This window comes from Zalophus californianus, chromosome 10 (assembly GCF_009762305.2).
Source record: "Zalophus californianus isolate mZalCal1 chromosome 10, mZalCal1.pri.v2, whole genome shotgun sequence".
NCBI lineage: Eukaryota > Metazoa > Chordata > Mammalia > Carnivora > Otariidae > Zalophus > Zalophus californianus.
In genome coordinates, this window is record NC_045604.1 from 24,624,914 (window position 1) to 24,638,338 (window position 13,425).

The window sequence follows — 13,425 nt, forward strand, 5'->3', positions numbered from 1 at the left end:
CGGGTAGGAAAAAAGCATCGTCCTTAGGGGTCCAAATGGGATCATGATAGGGCAGAAGTTCTCTTTGAAACACCCTTCCACAAGTGGCTGTGAGGGAGAGGACGGAGCTGAAAATGTGATTAAAGGCGGAAAACACTTCGAAGGACGAAAGACAGAAGCGTTCGGATGAAGCTTCGCCAGCTCCCCAGTCGGGCAGGCACACAGCCCTTCACCCCCAGACCTCGCTCCCCGGACGGGGCGGCGCTGGAAGCAAGTCTGGGCTGAGGAGCGCTGCCCTTCAGCCCAGATCTTCTCATCCAGGGGCTCGGCAGAGGCCAGGCTCAGAGGGGCCATGCCCACCATCTTTTCCCTTCGGAAGCATTCATCCTTATCACCCCGTGCGGGGTCCAACAAATGAGTTTCTTAGAAGGGATTCCTGCCCCCTGAGGGCTTCTGTGCTGGGGCAAAATGAGGTAGGGAGACAGGCGGAGGCCTCATGTTAGGGAATGGATTCAAGAACTAGACAAAGTACAGAAAGAGCTGATATGGGCGCCGAACCAAAGGAGTATTTTCAGGAGTGACGCTTTGGGAGGTGGGGAGGAGGAGAGAAGGCTGTCTGGGCCAAGGAACAAGTCACCCACCATCCCCAACCCCACCCCAGCATGTTTTCTTACAAGATATTTCTATCTCTCCCAGAAATACCAGACACAGCTACCTTTTTCATTTGCCAAGTAAAAGAAACCCCAGCTTTGCAGTGCCCTTTCGTCCTCCCCATTCTGCCAAAAGCCCACCTTCTGGGACCAAGGGCTCACAGCCTGGCAGTAAGCACAGCAGCTAAACTTGGTTTTCAAAACAGGAACCATTTTCTCCCCAGGCAGCAGCAAAACTCTCTAGAGCAATGGTCTTACCTCAGCTGCATATCAGAATTACCCAGGGAGCTTTTCAAAAATCCTGATGCCCAGGCTGTACCCCAAGCCAATTAAGTCAGACTCTCTACTTTGTGGGCAGGTACCCACATTTTCTAAAGCTCCCCAGCTAATTCCAGTGTGCCACCGGTCTAAAGACCCCAGACAGCTGGAGTGCCTGTGGGGTGGGGGTTGGGGGGCCGTCCACACAACAAAGCAAGAACCCCAAGAGAGAGCAGGATACCTCCCCTCGGCATCCATGCTGTTCTGCACGAGCCTTATCTACAGCCCTACCTACTCCTGCCCCCAGCCCCCCAGAACCGGCCCTGCTCCCCAGCCCCATGAGGGGGTGCCCCAGATAGCAGGTGCTGGTTCCAGAGGCCCGTTTTAGTTGATTCCTTCAAACACTGATATCAAAACCTTTCTCTTGATTCTTGGGTGTCCTCTCACAATTAAAAGGTCTGGTACATTTTCGTGATGTCAGAACCCAGGAAATGCAGCGCCTACGGGCAAGATGAATTATTCACACAGGAGGCCCCAGAGTCAGGTCTGGGGAAGTTTTTGGTTAATCTACCCATGTAGGACTGCTAAATTAATGATGAGCCTGCACACACCTGTGAAACTTAACAGCTCACTTCTATGAACAGTCCCTGTTAGGCAACCTCTCCAAGGACCTGACTTGGAACCCTCTCATCTAAATAACGTAACAAATAAACAAACAGTTCTGCCACCACTCCCACCAACGATGATCTGTAGCAACTGGGAGGGTGTGGCCAGGGGACTCAGGCATGCAGGGTGCCCAGAGTTGCTGTAGGAAGCACATACAACCCCATTAGGAAACACATACAACCCCCTTTAGGTTACCCCAACCGAGTCAGTAAGTTAAAATGGTAACAGGGAAAAAAGACTTTAGAGAAGGTTTAGTTTGCTTCTAAAAACACCCTGCACTTCTGCAAAGTCGCTAAAACTATTTTAAGATGGTTTCTGGCCACTCACAAAACGGAAGTTTCAATCTATGCATGTTTATCCTACTGGGTGCCATCCATTTTCCACCCAGAGCTTCAAAGCTCAGGCCGGGGGAGTGACAGAGCAGTTGCCCCTTCACCCTCCCAGGCACAGGTGAGCATGTCACCAGACCCTGAGCCAAGCGCTGTCCCCAAGTCATAGAGAGCCATTTTGAAAAGGTCCAGGGCCAGGAAATACTGGAAAGAGTACTAAAAAGAGAAGAGTGTTTGCTGGTGGTCCCGGAAGGGCTCCAGATCCAACCCTTGGTCCGCTCAGCCAAGGAGTTCAAGAGGGTCCGCAGGGCAACTGGCCATCCGCTCTGGTAACACATGGCCTTGCCTGTTGGCCAGGATCGAGGTTTCCCTTCTGGACCGCCGAGGTGATGTCCTCCCCACCAACCCCCGCCAACCCCGCAGTGAAAGGCTCTTGCATTGGATCACGGTATTTACCTTCGAAGGATGTTTGCTGTGCACATTTCTGAAGAAGGTGGTCTTGGCAGTGAAGAAGCAGTCCTCCAGTTCCTCCTCCAGGCTGCAGTACCCACTACTCATGCTGCTGTCCACCGTCATCTAGCCCGGGGCCCCGCGAGGCAGCGGGCGCGTGTGTGACCAGCCGGGCTCCGGCGGCGGCCGACGGAGGGGGGGCGGGGTTCCCGCCCCGGGCCCTGCCGGGCGCGAGCTCCCAGCCCCGCAGCGGGCTGGGGTGGGGGGTGAAGGGGGTCACCCGGCCAGGCGCAGCCGGCGCCGGCCGCCTCGGCTCTCAGGCTGGGCCCCGAGCGGCTCAGGCGGCGGGGTAACCTGCGCCCTTCCCCGCGCGCCGCCCGCGCTGCAAGCTCCGCGGTGGGACGTGGGCAACCGCCTCGCGCGCCGCGCTCCCGCGCTCACTCGGCATCTGCGGTTTGGTCCCCTCCGCCCCGCGCGCGGAACGCCATCTCGACACCTCCCCCGCCTGCCCGCGCCTTTCCTGCCCCTCGCCCTGCACGCAGAGGAGTCGGAAGCCACTTCCTCTCGCAAGGTTCCCCAAAGCCGGGCTCGGCTGTCGCGGCGCCCCTCCCCCGCCCGCCCCTGGCCCGCGCCTCCCTGCCTCACTGGGTGGCCCTGGATCCCAGGGGACAGGTGGACCTGGGGCACCAGAGGTCAGGTTAGGGATGCAGGTAAAGAACAGACCAGGACGCACCCGAGGCAGAAAACTCCTTGTGGCCTTTCTTCATCCCTCTGGAAACAGCTCATTCTCATCACCCATGATGGCTCATGTTCGCGGAGTAGAATGTGCCCTAAGGCCGTCGGCGTCTCTCCTCCCTTCCCCCCATCCACCTCCTCATCCACTCCCACATCCCCCATTCACAAGGAGCCCGGTCAATCAGAGTGGTTGGAGAAGTAACCGGAGAGGAAGAAAATCGATATCTGGTCTGCCTGGAGAAGCAGCAATATTTTAACTTGGAAATGCCTGAAGAAACTGCAGTGGCCCCACTAGCATATGCAAATCATATGCAAAGCGATGGCAACCGGGAGCGCAAGTCTCCCCTTCCACGCAGGCGCGCAGAACTTGGCCCAAGGGAAGACTCGGGATACCAAAGGAGCCTGCACACACCACCCCAGGTGATTTGTACGTTTTCCGGGCAGTCTGGCCAGGAGGGGGTCTTGCCAGTTCCTGTCATTCCCATCAAAGACGGCTCATGTACATGTCCCCGTCAGACTGGATGAAGGAACATCTTCCTTGACTAGGGTTTAGCCCTCCAAGCAATTAGGGCGGCACTGCCATAACTTTTCAGACCACGTTTGCACAGCAATAGCAGTTAGAGGTACCCTTGCTTGCAAAACTCCTGTGCCTGGTCATTTAACTTGCCCAGCGGCCTTGAGGTAGACATTATTATTATTCCCATTTTATGCATGAGGAAACTGAGGCTCGGAGTCATACAAGGAGGATATGTGTGCTGGGACTCAGACCAAGGCCTGTGCATCTCCGGGGCCCATGCTCTTAGCCGCTGGGATCTACAGTCTTTCCGCAGAAATGGGACTGTTTTGGTGTGCACTCTGCCATCTTTCAGTATAGTGGGGCCTGGAGTCCCAGGAAAGGAAAACAAAGCCTTCCGAGCCTGGCAATGCTGGGGGCACTGTGCTGACAGAGTCTGATGGCCTGTGGTCCCCGGAGTGTCCCGGAGGGTGGCCAAGAGGGGTTATCAGGACTCTCTCCAGATAGGTTTGCATGGCTTTCCCTGCAAGTCTGAAACAATCCAGTCCCGGGGAAGTGCAAGCTGGCCAGAGGGCTAGACTCAGTCCCCAGATACCAAGCTGCCAACTCCATTTTAAGCTCCTGTTATTTTTATGAGGAACCCCCTCCTTCCCCCACCTTAGCCAAATCTGTCAGTGCTCAGGAGGGTTTCAAACTGCAGCCCAATTTGGATCCATCCTCCCACACAGTCTTTTTCCCAGAAGCCTGTGAGCGCCTGGCAGGTACGAACACGAGATAGCTGAGAGCTGCCACCCTAGCGGGCTGGCCACCCTGGGCTCAGGAGAACGGTCCACACCAGCAGCGGGATACGAAGTGCAAGTAAGCAGCTGGGGGTGGGGGCTGGAGTGAGCTACCTGGGGAAGTTCTGGAGGGAAAGCTCACATTTTATAGGGTTGAAGAACCTCTGGCTTTGTCTGGAACAAACTTTTCTTCAAATGAGTATTTTAGAGGCTGGTTTTTTTTGTTTTTTGTTTTTTGTTTTTGGTGGGGGTGTCCCCAGAGACAGCGGTTCAGGCAAAGGAATCTGGTATTAACCTCGCCAGTACCTCCAAGTCCAATGCTGAATGATGAATGCTGCAGAGAGGGGGCTCTGCATGATCCTTGGGACATCAACAGCCTACCTGCTTTGTCCAGCCAGCAAAGAAACACACTTTGCGTTATAAAAGGAACCTCCTGGCTCCACAGCAATCCAATACCTAAGAAAAAACAGGCCTCAGGTTCTTTGCGGCCACACCGTGTCCTTGGAGTCATGCAGAGACCTCTGCAAAGCAACTGCAACGCCACATATTCAACATACATATTCAAAATGCGCAATCTTAAGAGACAGCAGGTAACAACCTCTCTGAACCCCAAGCCAAAGTACCCCAGGGGTCAGCATGCATCTCTCCTTCTGAGCAACACGCCAGCTGCCAGACCCGGTTAGGAAAAGTTCTAAGTGACGCTGTGTTCTTTTAGGGTGCTGCTCCATGCCATTCCAAATATTATGAAAAACTAGTGTCTGAATAGGGCTTCTGAAAGGCTTTTTACCATTCGCTATCTTAGGCAGCTCCAGAACCTTGAAAGCAGATTGTTATACCGATTTTACAGACAGGAAAGTGAGGGAAGTAACATGTTCCATCACAGCTCATGCTTTCCAAGTCTCTTCCCTCCTAGTTAGTGTCTTTCCCCACCCTGCTCCACCTGTCAATGACTCCAGGCCTGCAAGGGAGCCACAAGTAAGAAGTCAGCAACACAGACACTGTGTTGGTGAGGACCCCGGGACTAGAAGAAATCTGCAAAGATCAAATACAATATAATAAGCTGGCCAGCCTCCAGGAGGAAGAAGCTCCAGGGGACCTAAGAGAGGAAGACTGAATTCCTTTCAGTGTCTAATGACCCGGTCATGGGCAACTCTTCCCTGAGTAATCAGCACTGAGAACCTGGGAGAGGGGCAGAAGGGGTAGGGGAATGCGGGAGCCTGGGCAATAGCCTTTTGAGCCTCTGGCGGTGAACACACAAAGAATAGGGACTGGCTGGCTGTTCTTGTCCCTGAGCCCAGGAAGAAGTGTCCGGACCTTAGGCTGCAGCCTCCGGAGCCTTAAATCCAAGGCATCACGCCAGGGTTCAGAAAGCCCCACTGAAATGGTGAAATGGGTGACTTTCCTGGCTCAAAGTTCCAGATGATGAAAGACACTATTTTAAGCTTTCTTCCTTTCTCAGATGTGATCCTGACATGTGCCCAGATACCCTCGTTTGATCCACCACGTGGTTCTACGTGTTCCAGAAAAGCTGTGTCATAAGACTGGGAGTCAGGAGCTGCTATTCTAGCCCAGCTCCAACTCCAGCTTGACACGGCATCTGGAGCGGCTTTGCACTCCAGGATCCCTCAGCTGTCCAGCTGAAGGGTGTCAGGGCGGAGGTCAGATGTGGGGCCTTGTGACCTAACAGCATATTCAGAGGCTGAAAACCAGGGCAAGGCGCTACTCGCCTGTGAAACACAGTTTGAAAGTATTCTTAGCGGCTATGTGCAGGCCCTGGGCTGCCAGCCAGCTTTGTGTGCATCGTTCCATTGAATCCCCACAACAAACTGACGAGGAAGTTACAGCTATTATCTCTATTTTACAGACAGAAAAAGGAGGTTCAGGCAGGTTAAGCAATTTGCACAGAGTCATACATGCTAAGTTAATGGAGGAGCCAAATCAACCCAGCTAGCTGGTCTGACTCCAGGACCAAGTTCTGGAACACTCTGTAGTAATACAGGCTATTTACCCCTGCGATTGCTCCCGTAATACCTTCCGGCCTGAAATCATAGGCCATCACAAACTAGGCAGGGACTGCTTTCCCAGTCTGCCTATGTCCCTGTCTTCCCTTTAGCTCGTTGGGATTCTCCAGGTTCCAGCCCTTGACTGTCTTCTCGTCCTGCCCACCCCCCCGCCTTCCCCGCGCCGGGAGCTTAGTCTGATGTCTGCCAGGGGTATCAACTGTACCTCACAGACTCATAACTCAGAGTCCTCTCCCTCCGAGGTAGCTCCGGATGGATACCTGCCCCAGCCCACCGAGTACCCAGCGCTCCCCTTTGCAGCCTCGCCGGCAACAAGTCCAAACCTGAGCTCACTATTCCCTGCCTCCCCCTCCACCTGCTCCTCCACCATTAGTACTTCCTAGCTCAATGAATGCCATGCATGTAGATTTTTGCAAAGCCTTCTAGTAGTTTCCTTTGTTGCCTTCTCTGCCTTCTCCAAACTCACTGGCCCCTTGTTGCCGAAGTCACCCTTCTGTACTAAGATCTGATCAGGGCTGTTCTATCATAAAACCTTCTATTCAAATTTTAACTAATAATTATTGAATAACTATTACTGTACTATACTCATTACTATGTGTCCAACTCTAGTTGCTTATTCTTTCAGCCCTTCATTTAAGAAATATTTACCGGGCACCTTCTACATGGCAAGTACTAGACTAGGAGTTCAGATTCAGGCCTGAATAAGACACAGTCTCTGCCTCTTACCACACACACTCTAATAGAATAATATGAAATAAGAAGTTATATTAGAGGTGCCAAGCTCTTATACATTTCCCGATCTCACTGGATCAGCACAACCCTGCAAGGAGGTATTTCGCAGGTGAGTAAACTGAGGCTCAGAGTGGTTCATTTGCCCAAGGACACAGAGCAAGTAAACGGTAGGATCTGATCTCAAACCCAGACCCCCTGTGTCTGACAGCTTTCCATTACAATTGTTGTCCTTCCTCCAAAAACCCCCCAGTGCCTGCAGTGATGTTCCAAACTCCGGAGCAGGTCCTCAAGGCCCTTTAAGGCCCTTCCCACCCCATGCCCAGCCAGCAGTTCATTCATACCCACCTCCAGCCACAGGACAGCTTCAGCTGCACGGAATTTGTTTCGCGTTCCCGGCAGCTGACCCTGCCCTCTTGTGGTTTGTCTTGCTGTTTTCTCTGCCTGTCAGAATCCCCCAAGCCCTCCTCCTCTCTTCCTGACACATATTCACCAATCACGACCTGATCGCCCCCACCTTCCCCATGCTTTCCAGAGGCAGTCTTTCCCAGATGTCCTGGGGGGGGGGGGGATGTTGAATCTTAAGAATTCCACTCTCCATCCCGAGAGCATCCTTTGACAGCATTAAACCAACTGCGTGGAGCTGAGAGCTCAATTTCTCCCCAGACAACTTCCTGTCATAAAAGGTGAGTGGCTACACAACACTTAGGTTAGACTCGCAGGAGATTCACTTTCTCGCGGCTTCTAGCCCACCCAGCACTTCTGTTGCTTGGCTGCTAGGCTAACAGCTTTGATAGGACCCTTCCACTTAAAAGCCCCGAATGTAGTGAATTAGCCCAGACCAAGAGGCACGGGTCCTGAAGAGCTCCTGCCAGGTCTGACTCAGGCACGGGAGTCTACCTTCTAATTGGCCTCCTCTCGTCAGACTAGAGAATCACAAAAGATGTTTCTGACCAACAATCCCCATCCCTCATCTGCCCCTCTCCAGGCAAGACCCGTTAGCCAGGTCAGTGTGGTCACCGGCGTGAGACACGAACAACTCACCCGCTATGACACATAGAAGAGACCTCGCTTCTTCCTCTGAGAGACTCAGGACTGACCTGGCCCATCCAGAGGCCTTGTCAGGCAGCCACTGTTTCCTGGGTAGCAGCAGGGGGTGGGGCTGTGAGGAACACCCGGGAAAGGTCTCGGGTACTTAAGGATTTCGAAAGAAATAAGCTCTAGAGCTCTGTCCCTCCTCAGAACCAGGTTCTCAGGTGCCTCCTCGTTGGAAAGCCTTTCCGCTCTGCCCAATCGGAAACAAGCTCCGTGGGTTGGCCTGAGCTGGCCAGAGACGCCTTGGGGCAGCTCCTGTGAGAGGTGGCTGTCTAGGGGAGATTCATCACTGACAGCCTTAGCCAGCACTTCTGGCTTCTAGAGCGTGGAAGGAAGTCTGTGGAAAGTGGAGCAGCTGTCTCAAATGCAGCCGAGATGGAGCAGGACAGCTGGGGACTGGCTCCTGCCTTTGGCACATGCGGGTGGGCTGGCAACAAATGAGATAAAATGGAATCATAAAATATATTCAATTAATCCAAAATAAGACTGGGGGGGGTGGGGAAGGAACAAAGAACAGAAAGGACAGACACAAAAAAAGAGAAAGATGATAGACTTCAAATCTAATTATACCAATAATCACATTAAATGCAAATGATCTAAATAACCCAATTAAAGGGCAGAGATTATCCAATTGGGATTTTAAAATAAACAAGATCCAACTATTTGCTGTCTACAGGAAATGAGTTTTAAATATAAAGACACAAATAGGTTAAAAGTAAAAGGATAGATTAATAAATATGCTCGGGGTCATCAAAAGCAAGCTGGAGTAGCTTATATTAATATCAGACAAAGTAGATTTCAGAGCCAAGAATATTACCAGGGATAAAGAAGGTTATCTCATCATGATAAGAGGTCAATTAATCAAGAGAACATAATAATCCTAAATGTTTATGTACTGAGTAATGGAGCTTCAAAATTCAGCAAGATAGAACAGTATGGAGAAATGGGCTAATTCACAATTATAGTTGGACATTTCAATACCTCTCCTTCAATAACTGATAAAAGAAGTAGAACACACGGTGTGCCTTAACAGATGTGAACTACTGTTGTTATCAGTCACGATCCAATGTGATACACCCTTGTCGAGCATTTCTGAGGAGACCTCGGACCCCGAATCCGCGGAGAAGGCTGCGGGTGTGCGTCAATGGGGTGTGTTCGGGAACGGCGCGGGGACAGACCCCGCCCCCCCCCCCCCCCCCCCGGCTCTCCCGGCTTGCTTCTGGCTCCCCCGTGTGGTAGTTCTGGGTTCAGCACGGGGCCTTTGGGCCGACGGTTGGGGCAGGAGTGGCCAGGGTCCTGGAAAGGCAGAGCCCTGGGTAGAGAGATGGTGGCGCGCCTGCGGGAAAGAGCACGGGGCCAGGAGCCAGGAAACTCGGCTCTCCACGCCAGCTGAGTCACCACCATGCAGCGGCTGCAGGGGCTGACGGAGGTGATTCCAGCCGGGGCCCTGCTAAGGAGTGACAGCAGAGGGGGGGCGGTGTCAGAGAGGTAGCAGCCAGCACCCTGGGCGGCTGATCTACCTTGAAGCTTGGGAAGCCGCCTGTCTGTCCCTTTGGTGCATGGGGACAGGGTCTTGGTCTTTCCATCTATAGTGGGGAGCAATCCGGAATCGTAAGTCTTGGAGCAAAAAGGGCCTGCCGACCACAAAGTCATAGTGTCCTGGTTTTATGTCCAGGACGTAGCCCATCTTTCTAGTGTTTTGGAGAGTTGGCAGAGCCAGACCATGAAGGATTTCTGTGCTAATCCAGATTTGGGTTGATTTCGAGGGCTTTGGGAAGCCACCACAGGTTTTCATCCCAGGGAGGATAGGGTAAACCCTCCAGTAGGCCGTTGGAGGCAGCAGAGACAGCCCTGGCATGCCACCTGCTGATACACAGGTCTGCACACGCTCTCACACACATCTTCCCTGTGGAGCCTCGCGACCACCCAGCACACCACCCACTTCTCAGGGGAGAAACCCAAGGCCCGGAGAACCAGGAGGCTTGCCCTGGGTCACATATCCAGTATGTTGTCTACACAGTCTGGATCAGAACCTAGCTCTTCTACCACCGAGAAGCTCTTTGCTTTCTTTAAGAAAATATTTATTGCTTTAAAAAAAAATCTACCCTGGAAACATATGAGAGCATCAGTTATTCAAACAGCACTGATGCAAACAGCAAAAGCTGAAAGTTGTCTAACTCTACCCCTTTGGACTCCTACCCATCCCCAAGGTGAAATCTCTTCAGTAGCTTGCCGGCTGGCGTCCAAACCCTCGCTCTGCACTAACACACACACACACACACACACACACACACACACACACACACACACACACACGTACGTATGTACGTACAAACACAAAATACAGATAGGCTTGTCCTGTAGGTACCGTGGGGGGACTTGTTCTCACTTCACACTATTCCCTACCATACATACGGATCCAGCTCTCCTTTGGATGAGTGCCTTAGCATTGGCTTGGACAGCTGGAATTTTCTTCCCAGCTACCCGGGCTCTCTCCACTGCTCACAGAGAGCCTTAGGCAGCGGCTGGACCCAGGGCCCTGGTCATCGAAGCACCAATGACCTAAGACACTAGCCTCTGTTTGCAGCATTTCCCGCTGACGGCACCTGAAACGATTTTAGAGCCGTGCCTGCCTCAATAGATATATGTGGAAGGAATCTGAGGCGGTCCTTAGAAACACACTGTTCTTTTCATTTTAATACTTAAAGATTAAGTATTGGGACGCCTGGGTGGCTCAGACGGTTGGGTGTCTGCCTTCGGCTCAGGTCATGATCCCAGGGTCCTGGGATCGAGCCCCGCATCGGGCTCCCTGCTTGGCGGGGAGCCTGCTTCTCCCTCTCCCTCTGCCTCTCCCCCTGCTCATGCTCTCTCTCTCTCTATCCCTTTGTCTCAAATGAATAAATAAAATCTTAAAAAAAAAGATTAAGTATTAACCGAATAAAAAAATTCCTCTGTACATCAAACTAGTGATTTGAGGGTTTTCAAAATTTCCTTTAACACGTTTTATTTGTTTAATAAAATGAATCTATTTAAAGAGAAATGTTAGGTAAATAGTAGCGCAGGTGGAACATGGGTATGGCCAGGCTCCCAAGTGTGGAAAGTACCTGAGTGAGGTTTGGGAACTGCTGAGGGAGGGGCCGGGCTGTGCGGCCAGGAGCAGCCAGGACCAGGGAGGCTGGCTTCCAGGTGCCACGCTCCTGAAGGGGCAGGGGGAAGGGGGAAGGAGCCTGCGCCCCGGAGACATCAGCCGACTCAACCCCCGGCTATAAGTGGTTTGAGTGGAAGGAAGAGTGCTTATGATTTTTGCTCGTCCTCTGCACATCGATGTACCAAGACAGGAGGCAGAGCTGCCAGGACCCCCCTGGGCTGCCATGGGTTGTGAGAATCAACAGTTGGGGCCAGGACCTTCCACTCCGGAGGCCGCTTCCCGAAGGCAATGAAAGGCGTAGACCAAACCGGCAAACTCGCAGGCCATTGTGAGGGCACTGGGGAGTCCCTGAGGGTTTTTGTTTTGTTTTGTTTTGTTTTGTTTTGTTTCCACCAGAGGAGCAACTTTAAGACCACCTGAAGTGTAAGGTCTTTGGGATGTAAGTGTCCCATAAAGGAACTACAGCTATGCTGGCCATTTATCGTGGTGTTCGGCCAATGCCGATGATGTTCTCTAGGAATCAGGCTTCACATGAAGAAGGGATCTGGGGTGCACGTGAAGGAGTTTTGCGAGGTGCCTAAGGAAAAGTCACATGTCACAGACCTTAGAGATCTCCAAGGAGAGACTCTAAAAGCACCAGTTCTGTGCTGGAGAAAGCACAGGCAGCTGCCCTTCCTCAGTTTCTCTGTGGGTGTCTCCCACACGGCCTTGTGAGTTTGCGCCTAGGGGCTCTGAGTCCATCTCTGCCCCCTCTCCCTCCCTCCGTGCCTCCCTCCAGCATGGGAGAGAGAAGACAGCCAGAACCTTGGGATTACTCCTTTTCAAAGGTGGAGGCCAAAAACTTATCTACGGGGTGATCTCAACCATGTTTTGAAAAATGTATGGATGCACAGGAGGAAAATATGAAAATGTTAACGAACAGTGGTCTCCTCTGGATAGAGGAAAATCAGTCATTTTTCTTTTCCTAAATGAGTCAAGAGGAGAAAGGACACCAAGCCGAGACCACCCAGCAGCCATATGCCCCCCAAACTAGCTGAGCTCAGACAGGGCCACAGCAAATCCCCCCAGGGAGATGGCACTGGCTCATGAAGCTAGCTCAGCCCGGATGACCGTGTCAAGGTGAAAGAAAGCTCCATCCTGGTATTTAACTGAAAATGACAAGTCAAGGCGGAAATCAGCACAAACAAGCTTTTTAGAAAAGGGGAGTGAGCCTGGAGTAGGGCCCAGGTTTTATTGATAGAAGGCTAGGTCCTGCCCTAGCTGTGCTGAAGCATGCAGTCAGGCCTGTCCAAGGCAAACATAACAGCCTGACCTAGCCAGCAGGGAGCAAACCCCACTCCGGGGCCGTTCACAGCTGGGGGCCGTTCGGCACCCACGTAGGACCCTTGGATCCTTCCATGTGGTTCTGTATGGCTCCTTCTATAGTTCAGTGGTGGGTTTACTCTAGACACAGCCTTGATTCAGCTTGCCAGAGGGTTCTGAGGTTGAGTCCTCTTCCCAACAGAGGAAAAGGGGCCACTCTGCTTCCAAACACTCAGACTTGGAAGCCCCTGTTTGCTGTTGACATCCAGAGCAGGAGACGAGGTATAGAACAAACTCCAGGACCTGCCCTGGGGCCTTCTGCCCACCACACCCGGCCCAGCTAACCTGCTCCAGGGCAGGATTTCTCAACCTCCGCACTGTTGACATTCTGGGCCAGATAATTCTTTGTTGTGGGGGCCTGTCCTGTGTCATGGAGAGAGTTCAGCAGCATCCCTGGCTTCCCCACCAGATGCCAGTAGCATCACCCCAGTTGTGACAACGAAAACTGTCTCCAGAAGCTGACATTTTAGGAAATGTTGCTGTACGGTGTGCTATGTGACCTCCGTCTTATAAGGCAAACCTTCAGCAAAATTCTGCATCATTCACTAGGGTTTGGGAGGTCAGATTTGTCTCCCTTTCCTCCTCACCCCTCGTGGGGCAAGGCCCTCCCAAGAGTCCTGCTTACATTCAGGCTACACTATAAACAGTTACTATTCCAAAGTGTGTGGAAGATGCACAGAATTTTTTAAATATATATCTTAGGATCGATT

The 13,425-nt window shown here is 52.3% G+C and overlaps 1 protein-coding gene across 2 annotated transcripts in view; it reads right to left on the reverse strand.

The window, feature by feature from the left end:
* The window catches only part of RASSF5 (Ras association domain family member 5), a 64,674-nt gene that overhangs the window by 25,695 nt on the left and 25,554 nt on the right, over positions 1-13,425 (reverse strand). Inside the window, exon 1 of one of the 2 annotated variants that reach the window (XM_027612079.2) lies at positions 2,339-3,319. The exons of the other annotated variant lie outside the window; for it this stretch is intronic. Within the exon in view, the coding sequence (XP_027467880.1) occupies positions 2,339-2,458 (120 nt within the window). The 5' untranslated portion in view covers positions 2,459-3,319. Of the gene's footprint in view, positions 1-2,338; positions 3,320-13,425 lie in introns of those variants that run through there. 2 annotated transcript variants of the gene reach the window in all.